Consider the following 15,492-nt stretch of genomic DNA (forward strand, 5'->3'; position numbering starts at 1 on the left):
ACAGGCTCCTCTCGAGTCATTTTCCACTTTGTTGTGGTCATACTATGACTGCACAAGTTATGTAATTGGCCACAAAACTGCATTGTGCATTTCACCGGAGTTTTTTGAAGACCATACTGTCCTGAGAGACAGATGGACCACAACAGTTTCAAGCTTGCATTCTTTATTTTGTTTTGACAGACAGAGTTGTTACATATCAAAATCCCTCAGGAGGCAGAGGCACCACCATTCCGGACTGCCAGTGTGCTTACGTCACACCAAAGATAAATGATCGGGTCAGAGGGCGTGTCGTCCCCCTTGAGACCGTCACTGCCATTAGGGCAAATTGAAGTGCAGAAAAGAACCACTGTGTCCTTGCTTTGACACAACAGTGGCCCCTGAATGTTTACCTACCCCATGGGGGGAACCCCAGCTGAGAGGACAGCAGGTCTATGGAGTCATATGATCATCCCTCTCCCATGATATAAAACAAGCAGTTGATTTTGAGCAACAGACAAAACATTGCATTTAAAAAGATTATTGCCGACCGTTTTTTAAGGCACTTAAGGGTGTTGCAAAGGTCTTGTGACATTTTTAGATTCTTCTAAAGGTTTGTTCATTTCAGCTCTTTGATATTGGCAACATTTCACGGGCTATTAGCGACCTTTCAAGTGTGCCGCGCTTTGGAACATATTAGCGATGGCGCTGCTGAGAGAGCAATCAGTTTGTACAAACTTGCAAAAAGAGATGCTAATCTCACGAGTAGTACTAAATGTTGTTTTTCCGTTCCGATTGTGAATTCATGTGACCTCGCTCCTTGCGTAATAAAGTCCGGCATTCATATTTCAAGCTGGAGCTCTTGTTCAAGGAGCATTAGAGCTTTGATTTGTAGCAATAAATGTCCATTACGGCTCTGATGTAATGGAGTGCTTTTAGCGTGGTCGCTGCAGCTTATGAAAATCAGGTTTACAAGCATCCCGCTTTTACCTAAATGGAGCGACGCCGCGGTCAAAAAGCATCTCGAGCTCATCTGTCAGCTGGCCGGCAAGAGCCTGAGAGAACGTTTTGGTTCTGAAGCGAGCGTCTAACAGCTAAATTCAGGACGTTCTGATTTTTTAAAAATTTTGTCCATAATCAATTATGCAAAATAGTAACCATGCTCCTTTTGTTTGACCGCAACATTATTGTAGTAAGTTAGTTAATTTAAGGCTTTGCGATTATTTTTTTTTTTTTTTTTAGAGTGAATGTGTCAATGTCACCGTGACCTCGCCTGTGGCAGGATTGTCATTGAGCTGGAGGGGCTGGTAGAAGGCCGCCGCTCTCATGGTGCAGGTCGCCCCCGCCGCCATGCAGAAGTACAGCCAGATGCTCAGCGTGAGACTCGCGTGCTGTTTCTTCGGAACGTCCGGAAGTTTGGCGGCGACGCGCAGCGGCTTGGACAGATCCGTGATGGCGCCAGTGACCGTCTGCGCGTCGAGAAGCCACTCATCATCTAAAAAAAAAAAGGCTTACAATTAAATACTTTCTCTGGAGGAAACAAACCTGTCAAAAAAAAGAATCCGATTGGCTTCATTGAATCAGGAAGCGACGTTGCCGTGTGAGAAGCAAACGCGGGCTAATTCCTCCGCTGATTAATGACGCTGATTGCTAGCGTAGCGTTCCCCGGAGAGCAGCGACTAAAAAGCCACCATTTAGTCCCGGCATGCACTCCGAGCCGCTGATCGGATCAGTCCAGACCGACTCGTGGATCGCGTAATATCGCCCGGGCGCTAATTACGTGAAGCAGCCGTGTTATCGTGCTGAAAAGTTGACACTGACAGAAATCTGGATTAATCGTTCCCCGTCGTGGCAATGTGGTTCTCACCTTCGGCAGAGAGGGCCCAGCAGCTCGGCGCCTCGTCGGTGAGTTTGGCTCCTTGGGGAAGCGACAACGCGAGCGACAGGACTACGGTCTGGCCGGCGCTAGCCGACACCGGCGGCATGTCGATCCTGACGGCCCCTCGGGGCATCTTCGGGGTCTTGCTGGGAGCTTTCACATTAGAGCGTCCTGAGTCTACACAGTCCGAGACAAGGGGGAACTAGAGGAGGGTGTTAAATGTGAAAGTCAGCTGTGGGACGTAAAGCCGGCTGAAATCTCGCGACTTACCAGCGAGACGCTTTTGGAGCGGAGGTCTAGCACTTTGATTTGGTGGTTGTTGGTGTCGGCGACATAGAGGAGATTGCCGCCGACGCCCGCGCAGATGCCGCCGGGCTCGTTGAAGCGGGACACGGCGAAATCTGGACCCACCGTGTCGCCCGCTTCGCCCGTGCCGGCCAAAGTGCTGCAATGCTTCGTCTTGGGGTCCACCACTTTAATCTGCGCGTAAACACGATCGAAGTCATTCATCTCCAAATGCGTGGACGCATCCTCACCTTGTGATTGTAGGAGTCGGCCACGTAGAGCAAGTTTCGCTGCGGCGACCACGCCACGCCCAGCGGATGCTGCAGCTTGGCCTCCACGCCCTTCCCGTCCACATCCCCGAAAGCAAAGAGGTTCTGGTTTTTAAGGCAAAAGCGCATCAGACAAAATACTTCCTCAAAAAACAACAACGACCTTTCACCCACCGTGGGGTCTCTCTCGCCACCAACTAGTAGCTTGACGGCGCCGTCCTTCAGCGACAGCGTGCGGACGGTGCTGCTCTCGCTGTCGGCCACGAAGAGGCAGCCCCACGGCTCCTCGGGGGCGACGGCCAAACCCGAAGGCTGGGCGAAGCCCGCCTTGTGCGGGTAGGCGTTGTTGCGGTTCTCCTCGCTGCCGCTGCCGGCCCATCGCACGCACGTGCCCGCCTTGCACTCGCTGTTGACGTGACGATGCGGTTAAGCACGTGTCGGGCTGGCGATTGCGCTTGTTAGCCTGTCTCACCTTCCTTTGGGCAGTTTCCCATCTGCTAGGAACAGAGCCCAGATCTGATGGGTTCCCGCCATGGCCACCCACAGCACGTTGTCCTCGGCGCCGCCTACACACGAGTGAGAAGGTGACCCATTTGGCCGCCCCATATTAAAAACCGAGCTCACTCACCAGCTGTGCCGAGCGCTACGTCCCAGGGAGAGCTGATGGGCTGCTCGGCTCCCATGGCGCCGCCGTCTTTGTCCGTACCCTGGACGCCGAGGCCGGCCAGCGTGCTAACCCGCCTTTCCGACAGGTCGATCTGCATTGAGGGAGGCGCGCACGTGAGCGGAAGGCGCAACCCTTGAGGGGCTTCCTTGTCTTGGTTTGACCTTTCGGATCAGGTGGTTCTCCGTGTCGGCCACGTAGATGACGTCGCCCTTCATGGCCACGCCCTGAGGGGAGTTGAAGGAGGCTTCAGACAAGGAGCCGTCTCGCCTTCCGCTTTCAGGGCCTAGATCCAGAAAAAAAAAAAGCAACCTATGAGGCATGTCGGTAATCATCACAACAAACAAATCAGTAAAAAAAATATTTGGCAAGGTTTGGATTAACGACAGCGGCTCGGTGGCGCACTGGGTAGCACGTCCGCCTCACAGTTAGGAGGGTGCGGGTTCGATTCCACCTCCGGCCCTCCCTGTGTGGAGTTTGCATGTTCTCCCCGGGCCCGCGTGGGTTTTCTCCGGGCACTCCGGTTTCCTCCCACATTCCAAAAACATGCTTAGTAGGCCGATTGAAGACTCCAAATTGTCCCTAGGTGTGAGTGTGAGTGAGATTGGTTGTCTGTCTCTGTGTGCCCTGTGATTGGCTGGCAACCAGTTCAGGGTGTCCCCCGCCTACTGCCCGATGACGGCTGGGATAGGCTCCAGCACGCCCGCGACCCCCGTGGGGACTAAGCGGTTCAGAAAATGGATGGATGGATGGATGGATTAACGACAGCAAACGGCCAAAAAGCAGAGCTCCACCGGCGCCTATTTGGAGAGCCCAAAGCAAACAGCGGCCGTCAAATGAGTTCAGCCGACAGAAATAAAAGTCCCACTGGGCATTTTTGTCCCTGCGATGGAGGTCGTCGCCAGTTCCCAGTGTGTGCTTCGTCCCGGACGCTGCCAACATGCGTGTTGGCCTGGGAACAGCACTGGCGGCCATGTGGCTCCGTGATGGCTTTTTGAAGCATGGGATTGAGCTAAAAATATCCAAAAGTCCTGATTTTTTTTTTTTTTTTCCTAATGCTGAGGTCGCAGTTAAGGGTGTTAAACTCAGCAAAACCACATTTCACGAGCTCAAGTATTAATAATATCTCAATTGTATTTCTGTTTAAGGAAACACGGCACGCTACCTCCGATGATGTGCAACACCTGACACGTGGAGGTCACTACCAGAATCCGGTGATGTCCCGTGTCGGCGATGGCCAGCCTGTCGCCGGCGCGGTCCACGCAGAGCTTCCCGGGAAACGACAGGATGCTGGGAGGCAGCGAGTCCCGGTAGAGCTTGACGCCCACCGGGTGGGCTAGCAGCAGCTTCTTCTCCCGGTAGTAACGGAGGCTGACGTCGGCGAAGAGCCTCAATCTGTCGCGGTGGCCCTCGCCCACCAGCGAGAAGAGCAGGTTGCCCCGCGGGCCCACCAGCACCAACGTGGGCCAGCAGGAGACCTCCAGCTGGTGCCAGAGACTCGCTTCGCCGTCGTTCACCACCGGGTGGCGGATGTCGTAGCGGAGCACGGCGCTGCGGACATTGTCCAGAACCTTCCGAGGACACACGCGGTAAAGCGAACAATTTTCATGACAATTGTGATTTTTTTTTTAATATGCAATCATTTTTTCAAAATATGATTCTCACAACGGAATATTACATTCAAATTTGACCGACTTACCTTTTCATTGGGGAATTTGGCAGAATGTACGCCAACAATAACCAGTCCATCTGAGATGATAAAAAAAAAAAAAAAAAAAGAAAAAAAAGTGTTAGGATTTTCTTAATGTATTCAAGCATTAGTGTGTTTATTTATCTTTTCAAAAGAGCCCCGACTAATGGTTGGGATCTAAGCCTTCCGATATGTCAACAACAACAACTCGTGCAAGCCCAAGCTTTGCTTTCATGTTCTCAATTGGCCCAAAGCACTTCATGTAACAACTTAGTTTGTTGTCAAAGAATGCATCTCTGTCCTGGTTAGAAATCCCATAAAAACGATTTCCCCGAAACCAGCCGATTGCTCCGACGTTACGCAACTCCAAAACGTGTTTCGGGGCGCCGTGTTCAGATTTCTCGATAGCGCTACATTTATCTTGCCGAACAGTTTGACCACCAATACATTTATATCGAATTGCTTTGTTGACTTTTCAGGCAAATCGTCCAATTTCGCAGTGTGCCGAGGGCTCTGTCGATGCCATCACCCACTAGTAGACCTCGAAAGGTAAACAAAATATGAATCCTCTGCAAAAACATATTGCAGCGATGACGGGCGAGTGGGGCTGCTTACTGTGGGAGTGACTGAAGTGGGTGGCTCCCACACCTCGCGGAGCACAGGGGCAGACGGAATGTACCCGAAGCCGTGCCAAAGATAAGGCCTGTGTGATAATAACGTGCGGCGAGTGTGTGCGTGGCAGCCGATGTCGGGTCGGGCTGAATTTCAAGCGTGGACGTATTTTTAGGTACTCGCAGATGCTGCACAGAGTCACGTAGGGTGAAGTCTGTGTCGTAATGATGTTACTGTTGCACCTTTTCCCCAAATATGGAGATCTGCTCAAATAAATGACCTTTATTGTGCTGTCACTAATATTTTAAGTACCTTGGACTGAGTGCCTCTCCTCAAGATGGTGAAGGTCTGGCAGGATGTGCATGCAGTTGATGCAGCAATAGGTAAAGAAGTCCAGAAGTACCAATTTTCCTGCCAGCTCCTTGCTGAAAGACAGCGGGCCCTCCGTGTTAAGCCATTCCAGACCTGTAGCCAAACACGATAAATAATCTATTATGCAACAATGAAACAATTCCCACCACAGTTTTTATTTGGGTAAAATTGTCAGCTCTACATCACCATCTACTGGTGAGTTGGGGTACTGTAGCATTGCACTCGATAAACAAACAAAAAAGATAATATTGCAAAACAGGGGTTAGAATAAATTCATGGATCTCATCAGGAGATAAATGACTTCATTTGTAAATCGTGACAGTAAAGCGATCGACATGTCCGCATGCAGTTTTGAGAGCAAACCCAAATATTGGCTTTTGTGCCAGTTTCAACGGCTTACCGGTGTCAAAGTCGGGCATCTTGAGTTCTTCCCTCTCGTCCATGTCTTTCAGATACTCGAAGACGAGAGCTTCCATCGCCTCTTGTGTCGCGGCGTCATTTAATGCGTCGTCGAGCACACTTTGAAGAGGAAATAGAGTTGACAAGCTGCACCCAGAAGCCATGTTTGCAGCTTCAGCTGGACCTGTTGGGTAAAGTCGTCATATAGATTCGCACCGCTGCTTTCGACAAAATCTTACATCTTGAAATAAATTAAAATAGACATGTCTCTCTTTTCATATCGATGCAAAAACAATATTTTTCCTGTTTAGATACTATGCAGACTGATATTATTATTTAAACTCCGTACGAGTTTGAGCTTCCGGTAAATTGTTCGAAAGTGCTGCTGCGTTTAACGTATTGCATTTACTCAATTCAAACCGGCACCGGAGCGATGCCTTACGAAATTCAAATGCATAGAACGACGCGGCGTTTTTGTACATTTATATTTATAAATCGCATTTGTTGACAATAGTTGCGCCTTTATATTTTTTTACTATTCTCAGCTAAATCGGAATGTTAATACGCGTATATATTTTGCTATTACGAGGGCTTTGGGCACGTCGTGTTGTATGACACGATAGGCTTCACTTTTCTACCAAATGTCCCAGAAAAGCGACTCTGAGAGCGACATCTGGGATTATAAACCTCTTGCAAAGAAAAAGAAACAAGATTTGTCTGCTCATGGAAATGCGGCCAAGAGAAAATGCACAACGAAGACCAACTCATGCAAGATCCCTGCTAATATAAACAATGGCCAACGTGATCCCATCTCGTCGTCACTTGCAAAGGACACACAACATGCTGACAGTGACCCCATGGAAGGTTTTTGTCCCATTTGCCAGATGCCATTCTATATTTTACTGGTGCAGTCTCAAAGATGGCACGTTGCTGAATGTCTGGACACCCCAAGGGACACTTGCAAAGGTAAGGATGTTATGGTGCGTTCAATGCAGCATGGATTTCCCAAGCCTGCAATTTTGACCTCTGTGTTGTCCATCATAGAATGTCCGGATGCCCTGTGCTCGTCCACCATTCCGAACCACTACAAGAAGTTCAACCACACTCAGTTGGCCCACGCCCGAGCCAACAGCCAAGCCGCGCCCATCTACTCACAAGACAGCGAGCGCCATCCTCCTAACCATAATACCTTTGGAGAGCATATCGAAGCTCCGCCCTCGCCGCCGACATCCCAACCCACTAACAGCCTCCTGCTGCTGCGCTCGCCCGGACCGGACGATATGAAGAAGAAGAAAGGCTGGTCTTCCAGCGGTCGTTCTTCTGTTACCTCTTCGCAGGGAAGTAGGACGGAGACACCGGCGGTCAGTCAATCGTCTCAGGACATAGAGGATCTGATCTCCTACTCACCACTTTCGGAGCTTCCAGCTGAGATGGATGCAGTTGATAAGGATGCATCTGAAGATGAAAGCTCCATGGTTCTCTTCAGTGAAGATGAGTTGTCAGATCACGACGAAGTCTCGCTGATTGCTGGCGAAAAGCTTCAATCCCCACAGAGGATCGTTTTGGAACGCTTGAAGGAAAGTCTTCAAACGTCAGCTTTCGGGTCCTCTCAGTCCAGCGCGGCGCCTCCTCGGAAGAGTCAAAGCATGGCGGCCCGAGGTTCCGGACTCAAGCAGACAGACATCGGAGTGTTCTTCGGCCTCAAAGCGTTGAAGGTGGAGGTGAAAGTGGAGGCGGCTGATGGAGGTTCCTCTAGGAGAGAATGGAAGAGGAACCCTGCTGAACACGCGGGCCGAGGCGGGGAGGCTGCTGGTAAAGGTGGCAACAAGGCGGAGGTGGCAAGAAACAAATGGCGGAACAGAGACCACGGCAATGGAGATGAACAACCACGGCGGTGTCCGTTTTATAAAAAGATTCCAGGTTTGTCACCTCAGCCGCACCATGGCTTCTTCTCCCTCTGCATCTTTTAGCAGCAACTCTTCTGTTTCTTCTTTTTAAAAAATCTTTTTTGCAATCTCACCACTCAGGCACGACGTTCGCCATCGACGCCTTCCGGTACGGCGCCATTGAAGGCATCAGCGCCTACTTCCTGACCCATTTTCACTCGGACCACTACGGAGGGCTCACCAGGAACTCCACGTTTCCCATCTACTGTAACAAAGTAAGCCAAAATGGGAAGACAGAAGAAGTAGGCGTGTCTCCATGCTTGACAACATTATTGTCAGATCACAGGCAACCTGGTGAAGAGCAAGCTGAAGGTCCCCGAGGAGCTCGTGCACATCCTCCCCATGAACACGAGGGTGAGCGTGGATGGGGCGGAAGTCCTCCTCCTCGACGCCAACCAGTACGTCCGAGTGATTCTTGTCTTCTCTCTGGCATTTTTATCTCTTCATTCTTCCCTCATGGTGGACTCTGTTCAGTTGTCCAGGAGCGGCCATGTTGCTCTTCTTCCTGCCCAACGGACAGACGGTCCTCCACACGGGCGACTTCCGAGCCGATCCCTCCATGGAGGCTTACCCGGAGCTGCTGGCTTGCAGGGTGCACACGCTCTACCTGGACACCACGTAAGCGACTCTCAACGCGCATCCTCCGAGAAACAATGGTGTCAGTAACCCAGTGGTCTTCGTAGGTATTGCAGCCCCGAGTACACCTTCCCCAAGCAACAGGAGGTCATCGACTTTGCCGCCTGCGCCGCCTTTGAGTCGGTGACGCTGCATCCTCGCACCCTGGTGGTGTGCGGATCCTACTCTGTGGGGAAGGAGAAAGTCTTCTTGGGTGAGTGACATCCAGGAGAGAGAAGAAAAAAAAATGAACTCATTTGTTTTGTCGCTTTTTAGCCCTGGCGGAAGTTTTGCGCTCTAAAGTCTGCCTCTCCCGGGACAAATACAACACCATGTGCTGTCTGGAGTCGGAACACATCAAGCGGCATTTGACCACAGATTGGAAGGCGGCGCGGGTCCACGTTCTTCCCATGATGCAACTCAACGTCAGGGTAGGAAAGCACGCTCGTGGGATCATTTCGTGAGTCTTCACAGTATCAAAATGGGAAGCGTTTCTCTGCAGAAGCTAGAGGAGCATCTGGGGAGGTTTACCAGCCAGTACGACCGTCTGGTGGCCTTCAAGCCCACGGGCTGGACCTTCAGTCAGCGGACGGCGTCGCTAGAAGATATTCAACCGGTCGTCAGCGGCAATGTCTCAATCTATGGTGTGCACACTCGTCGTCATCACGTGTTCCGATTTGGATTCAACTCTCATGGCCTTTTGTTTTCCATCTCCAGGGATTCCGTACAGTGAACACAGCAGCTTCCTTGAGCTCAAGCGTTTTGTTGAGTGGCTGCGTCCGCTTAAGATCATCCCTACGGTGAACAATGGCAGCTGGGCCGCCAGAAAGGCCATGGAGAAGCACTTTAGCGAGTGGCTCTGCGGAAAATCAAGCACATCAACAAATGGAGTCATCAATAAATAGTTCTCATTTCCAAAATGGTCATGTAAAGAACGTATTATGTTGCTGCTGTCTTTATGATGCACTTGGCTTTTTTTTTTTTTTATACATCTCTAACAATAAATGTTTCTAACTTTCTAACTCTTATTCAGTCTCCCCTTCTCTCGGTCAACCTGAATAAGATGGTCAGATATATTATTATATCATTGTTAGCAGAGTTATTTAAATAAAACAAGTCATACTGTGGACACAGAGAAAATGATGACCGTCACACAACTCACGTTTGTTTGCCAGTGCCCATTAACAAGTTGGTATCACCTGGATTTTATTAAGAACATTTGTCAATCACAAATAGTAAAAGCAGTATTTCCTGTGTAGCATCCTTCAAATTAAAAGTCAATATACAGAGCACATATACTAACAAATATATAATATAATATAATATAATATAATATAATATAATACATATTGTCCATGCTGCAGGGCAAAAATACACATCCACGTAAAGCACTGCACTGGACTTTGGAACCATGTGAATTAACGCCAAATTGACGTTTGCAATTGTACTGTCGCCCTCTGGCGGATTTGGTATGAAGTACATGCTTAAACCATTATGATAAATGCACTTTCGAACATGTGAATTAACGCTGAATTGACGTTTGCAATTGTACTGTCGCCCTCTGGCGGATTTGGTATGAAGTGCATGCTTAAACTATTATAATAAATGCACTTTGGAACATGTGAATTAACGCTGAATTGACGTTTGCAATTGTACTGTCGCCCTCTGGCGGATTTGGTATGAAGTGCATGCTTAAACTATTATAATAAATACACAGACACGATATTATATTATATTATATTATATTATATTATATTATATTATATTATATTATATTATATTATATTATATTATATTATAATAAATACACAGACACGATATTATATTATTATATTATATTATATTATATTATATTATATTATATTATATTATATTATATTATATTATATTATATTATATTATACTACATACGTTAGAGTTTCAAACTAGGGTTTTTAAAATGTTATATTCTAATATAATGATATAATATATATATATATATATATATATATATATATATATATATATATATATATATATATATATATATATATATATATATATATATATATATATATATATATATAATATATAATATATATAATATATATATATATTATATATTTCAAACTAGGGTTTAAAATTTAAACTTAAAATTTTATTATATTCTATTAATATAATATAATAAATATAATATAATATAATATAATATAATATAATATAATATAATATAATATAATATAATATAATATAATATAATATAGTATAATATAATATATTCTAATATAATGATATAATTATTATAATATATATATATAATATATATATATTATATATTTCAAACTAGGGTTTAAAATTTAAACTTAAAATTGTATTATATTCTATTAATATAATATAATATAATATAATATAATATAATATAATATAATATAATATAATATAATATCGAGTCTGTGTATTTATTATAATGGTTTAAGCATGCACTTCATACCAAATCCGCCAGAGGGCGACAGTACAATTGCAAACGTCAATTCAGCGTTAATTCACATGTTCCAAAGTGCATTTATCATAATGGTTTAAGCATGTACTTCATACCAAATCCGCCAGAGGGCGACAGTACAATTGCAAACGTCAATTTGGCGTTAATTCACATGGTTCCAAAGTCCAGTGCAGTGCTTTACGTGGATGTGTATTTTTGCCCTGCAGCATGGCCAATATATATTATATTATATTAATTATATTATATATTGTACTATATATTATAAATTATATATAATAATATAAAATAATTTTATATTTATATATTACAGTTAAATTTTATATTTGTTATTATGGATAGATGGATGGCTGATGCAAAAAAAATTCAAATACTCAGATTACAAATACATACACATTTTCATGTTAGTTCCAAGAAATAAAGTGGGCAATGATTCGATATAAAATGTGTAAATGTTTATTTTACACACATTTCTTTTATGTACAAGAAACAACCAATTAGTTAACAAAATGTGTGGTTGGGTACAGTAGGTTGTATGCGTTGCTACAAACCACTCAGCTCATAACACAAGAAATTTATGTTTAAAAATTTTACATAAGCATTCTTCTGTTTGGATGTGTGTGTTTTTTCAACACTGGTTCAGATGATTTGTTTTTTTTTTTTACTTCATGCATGCATCTAAAGCCTTTCAAATAAATTTAGTGAGGACAACAGCATTTAACACCAGAAAGCATTTAAAATAGAACCCCTAAATAATGATGGGGGCGGGAAAAAAACATAATAGTGGCGCAAACACTCCTTTCTGCACAGTTTGGGTTAGAATCAGAGATCGATACTCGGTTTTGGGTTTTCAAACGGAAAGTTTGTCATTGCTCGGCATCGGTGCGTTCAAATTGTTCAAAGACCGATTTAAAAATAAAATAAAAAAAACACGGACAACGTGTGAGAATGAGTGCGGCGACACGGAGAAAGGGTACCGTGAGGTTGACACTTGTCATCGTCAATAGCTGCCTCTGTGATGGACACAAGGACACAGACAAACTTTTGTCCCATATTGCGATAGAAATTTTTTTTTTCAACGCTTTACGGGACATGAATGAACCTGAGGATGTTAGTTTCAACTCAAAGTTGCGGTTTTTGTCTCTACGGTCCGAACTTGTTGCGAGTGAAAATGACGAGACGGCACCTATTCGGACAAGGAAATGGCAGCGACAAGTGCGGGAACAAAAGTGAAGTGGTAGTAGAAGAACATGGATATCTCACAATGCCTGCTGACAAAGAATCCGATCAAACGTGACGCCACTGTTGTGAAGAAAAACCTGAAGAAGAGAGGAGGAAAAGAAAAAAAAAAGAAAAAACAGAAAGTGGAGTGCCACTATAAAAAGATTCCGTTTCGGGCCCAATCCAAAGTGCAGCGCTTGTTCCTGCCGGGGCCGGAATCATCCCTGAATGCTTCTCGGACGGCTCGGTCCGTCCCCGGCGTCGTCAATTGAAATAAAGCTCCTTGGTCAGCATGGAGACCACGCAGGGGATCTGCTTCTTCTCGCTAAAGCGCGGGTCCTCGGACCAGGACTCGAAGCTGGTGGCCACCATGTAGTTGACGCGGGTCAGGATCTGCATGATCTCCAGCTGCTTGCCGAACTCGTTGAGGACGTTGCACAGCGCCTGCACGAACCAGGAGCCGCGCCCGGGGTTCCTCCAGGAGTAGTACCCTGCCCGCAATTTCTTTTGACGTTAGAACAAAACCCAGGACAGCAGGCCATCTCCTAAAGTGGCTCACCCGGGACCGTGGAGTAGGCAAAGAGGAAATCGGCCTCCACCGGGATCTTATGCCTCGGGTTGGCGTCCGTCTCCAGGGTGTCGTTGGGCGGACCCGAATCCGTCTGGATGCCGTCATCGAATTCGGAACCCCGACAAGCCTGGTGATGGAAAGCCAATGATGACTCAGTCTTCCGTATGTCTTCCGCTGACACGTCTCCTACCTGGATAAAGAAGAGCTTGGGCTTCCCCACCAGACTTTTGCACATGTCCCCCCTGAAGAGCGAGGTCATGGTCTTGATGGGCATGGCGCCGTCCGTGCCGTAGATCATGCCCTCTTCGCCGTGGCTCAGCAGGATGCAGGCGAAACACGAGCTGTCGCTGTGGTCTTCCTCTGAAGCTAACATTTGAATCTTATCATTAAAAGTTCATCCTGAAATTCTGAGTCCTCACCTTCTCTGAGGAGACGCTCCATCTTCTCGCAGGTCTGATCGTTGTAGATGAAGACGTTGAAGCCCAGACTTTTGAAGCACTTGAACAGCTCGCCGGCGTCGCGGTCTGTCCCGTTGCGTACATTCATCCCTGTCGGGGAAACGCGGATGCTCAGAAGTCTCATCTTTCCGAAATATTTCGATTGCTTTCACACCTGTCCTTTCTTCGAAGTTTTTGTTGTTGATGATGATGCACTTGCCCACTCGCCGGTGGCTCATCTTATACTGGAATGTTGGTGAGACAATTCTGTAATGGCTTTCAGAAGAGTAGTCCTGCTCCCGCGTCTGGCCATCCTTATTCTTCTTGCTAAATACAAGACGCACAAGAATTAATACACGATTAATTTTTTGGTGCTATTACTTGAGATTATTACGTAATGATAATTTCAACACAGTAATTGTCACACAACACAAAACCAAGTACTTACTCAGAGACCAAAAAGTACATATGCTTTCCAGGCATTAACGTGATGGCCAAATTCGGTCGCTGTAATCCAACCTAACCTTGAGTCCAATTCGTACGCATTTCAAAGAGTCAAATTCAAACTGGAGGTAGAAGCGGCAGATTAAGAATGCGGAGATTAGCGGCGGCTAGAGCGAGAGGAAAACATCTTTGTGGCTATTCTGCGGCGGCTGCCATGTTGGCATTCTTTGGCCGATCCATCCAGATGGGCGGCGTGTTCCAGAAGGGCCTGGCCACGAGGGTCAACAAAAGGCCTGTTCGTATTCTATTAAACGTGTGATTTGACGCCGTACCCCCCCCCCCCCCCTCCCAGCTTCAAATTGTGCCAACGCGCCGTAGCAAACAATCGAGGGTGGGCAGCAAAGAGCGGCGGTGGGCAGGACGGGGCGCGGCGGTGAAGAGCTCGAGGATCACGTGGGGTCGACTTACCTGGGTTCGTCATTGAGCGCTACGCCACTCTGCATCTGCAAAAGAGTTTGTTCCTCCAGCTGATTGTTGGGGGGGCTGAGTGAGTGCTAGGATGCTGACATGCTCTCTGCGCTGGATGAGCAACCTGACTGGGCCGCCACGGGTCGAAGGGGGGGTGCCGCCGGAAAGGGGGGGTGGCGCGTGGTGACCTCCTCCCTGAGTCAGCAACTTCGCCAACGCACCAGCGCTTTCTAAAGGCCTATTCAACAACCCAGGGCCCCTCGGACCTCACGCCGCCGTGACCACACTCGGGGTCAACGGGGATAGCGCTCGGTTTGGAGGCATATTTATTTATTCTCGCATCCATTTTAAAAAACACTTTTGGCTGCTTGATATTTTATGAATTTGACCAGGGTTGTCAGTGGCTCCAAGGTCACACACCAAAAAAAGTACTTAAAGGACTTACCTAAAGAGTAAAAACCGCCCCTTGCGGTCAGGTTTGGCATCTGTTATGTCCACCGTCATTTCGTCCTCTTCTAAATCTCCAAGTTGAGTCGCTTCAGCCATCTGTTAACAACCTGTTAGCGTCATTTTACCCAACTTTCACCCGTGTTTCCATTTTTTTATATCACCGGCTAATTACTAGCATCCAGTGCTAATTCCAATTCGGCTATGTCAGTAACGATACGTGACTTTTAAACGCGAATGTGAAAAGGAGTATCGTGTATGCTCGTGAAAACTCACATTGTGCCGTTATAGTGGTGTTACCACAAAAAAAAGTTGTTTGTTCACCAGCAATACTTTTTACTTCCTCAAAAACAACACCTGGAAGTTCTTCTGTCAAGTTTACGGGGGAATGTTCAAGGAACGTCACGTCATACGTCACGACGTCATACGTCACGGCGTCCCGTTACGTACGCGACTTCCGTGTCGTTGTGCGTGCGCGCGGCAGCCATATTGGAAAGGTACTGACCAGCACTGGACTGGAAAGCATAATAAAATATACAAAATAAACATGTTTATAAAAAGCATAATAGTTCACTAAAACACACAAAACAAAAATACTTTGAACAACAAACAATATTTAATATGGCTGTGATGAAAACAAAAATTAAAATTTAGACCTACTTTGTGTGTAAAGTGTCAAACACAACTTTTGTCATGATTTGGCATCATATAAATAAAACAG

At 46.4% G+C, this 15,492-nt stretch overlaps 3 protein-coding genes across 4 annotated transcripts; 1 reads left to right on the forward strand and 2 right to left on the reverse strand.

The window, feature by feature from the left end:
• Positions 1-146: 146 nt before the first annotated feature.
• On the reverse strand, positions 147-6,355 carry nhlrc2 (NHL repeat containing 2). Its single transcript, XM_049758426.2, has 12 exons — positions 6,148-6,355; positions 5,688-5,840; positions 4,773-4,822; positions 4,239-4,644; positions 3,238-3,359; positions 3,038-3,167; positions 2,882-2,975; positions 2,584-2,815; positions 2,392-2,514; positions 2,126-2,335; positions 1,844-2,057; positions 147-1,471 (listed from the first exon to the last, which is right to left on the reverse strand). The coding sequence occupies exons 1-12, from the start codon at positions 6,308-6,310 to the stop codon at positions 1,215-1,217; spliced, it is 2,154 nt and encodes a 717-aa protein (XP_049614383.1). The 5' UTR covers positions 6,311-6,355; the 3' UTR covers positions 147-1,214.
• A 73-nt stretch (positions 6,356-6,428) lies between these two features.
• Positions 6,429-9,721, forward strand: dclre1a (DNA cross-link repair 1A (PSO2 homolog, S. cerevisiae)). The gene is made up of 9 exons (XM_049758425.2): positions 6,429-7,112; positions 7,191-8,066; positions 8,174-8,307; positions 8,372-8,490; positions 8,567-8,710; positions 8,776-8,921; positions 8,984-9,138; positions 9,210-9,351; positions 9,425-9,721. The coding sequence occupies exons 1-9, from the start codon at positions 6,788-6,790 to the stop codon at positions 9,610-9,612; spliced, it is 2,229 nt and encodes a 742-aa protein (XP_049614382.1). The 5' UTR covers positions 6,429-6,787; the 3' UTR covers positions 9,613-9,721.
• Positions 9,722-11,616: 1,895 nt separating this feature from the next.
• Positions 11,617-15,211, reverse strand: casp7 (caspase 7, apoptosis-related cysteine peptidase). 2 transcript variants are annotated; one of them, XM_049760198.1, is made up of 7 exons: positions 15,048-15,211; positions 14,770-14,870; positions 13,588-13,739; positions 13,395-13,523; positions 13,166-13,341; positions 12,964-13,102; positions 11,617-12,895 (listed from the first exon to the last, which is right to left on the reverse strand). In XM_049760198.1, exons 2-7 carry the CDS (start codon positions 14,868-14,870, stop codon positions 12,669-12,671), a joined length of 924 nt encoding a protein of 307 aa, XP_049616155.1. In that variant the 5' UTR covers positions 15,048-15,211; the 3' UTR covers positions 11,617-12,668. The 2 variants fall into 2 exon arrangements, with proteins under 2 accessions (XP_049616155.1, XP_049616156.1); XM_049760199.2 differs by having other exon boundaries at positions 14,770-14,881; positions 15,048-15,184.
• Positions 15,212-15,492: the final 281 nt, after the last annotated feature.

Source organism: Syngnathus scovelli, chromosome 21 (genome assembly GCF_024217435.2).
Source record: "Syngnathus scovelli strain Florida chromosome 21, RoL_Ssco_1.2, whole genome shotgun sequence".
In the NCBI taxonomy this organism is placed as follows: domain Eukaryota; kingdom Metazoa; phylum Chordata; class Actinopteri; order Syngnathiformes; family Syngnathidae; genus Syngnathus; species Syngnathus scovelli.

What these genes read in the sequence shown, in the direction of transcription:
- nhlrc2 (XM_049758426.2), bottom strand. Translation starts at nt 6,310, where the DNA reads ATGGCTTCTGGGTGCAGCTTGTCAACTCTATTTCCTCTTCAAAGTGTG. An exon ending in GATGCCCGACTTTGACACCG is followed by an intron (nt 5,841 to 6,147) that starts GTAAGCCGTTGA and finishes GTTTGGCTACAG; the next exon opens with GTCTGGAATGGCTTAACACG. An exon ending in GGTGTTGCACATCATCGGAG is followed by an intron (nt 3,360 to 4,238) that starts GTAGCGTGCCGT and finishes TTCTGGATCTAG; the next exon opens with GCCCTGAAAGCGGAAGGCGA.
- dclre1a (XM_049758425.2), top strand. Translation starts at nt 6,788, where the DNA reads ATGTCCCAGAAAAGCGACTCTGAGAGCGACATCTGGGATTATAAACCT. An exon ending in ACGCTCTACCTGGACACCAC is followed by an intron (nt 8,711 to 8,775) that starts GTAAGCGACTCT and finishes TGGTCTTCGTAG; the next exon opens with GTATTGCAGCCCCGAGTACA. An exon ending in CGGCAATGTCTCAATCTATG is followed by an intron (nt 9,352 to 9,424) that starts GTGTGCACACTC and finishes TTCCATCTCCAG; the next exon opens with GGATTCCGTACAGTGAACAC.
- casp7 (XM_049760198.1), bottom strand. Translation starts at nt 14,870, where the DNA reads ATGGCTGAAGCGACTCAACTTGGAGATTTAGAAGAGGACGAAATGACG. An exon ending in AAACTTCGAAGAAAGGACAG is followed by an intron (nt 13,524 to 13,587) that starts GTGTGAAAGCAA and finishes TTTCCCCGACAG; the next exon opens with GGATGAATGTACGCAACGGG. An exon ending in TGCCTACTCCACGGTCCCGG is followed by an intron (nt 12,896 to 12,963) that starts GTGAGCCACTTT and finishes AATTGCGGGCAG; the next exon opens with GGTACTACTCCTGGAGGAAC.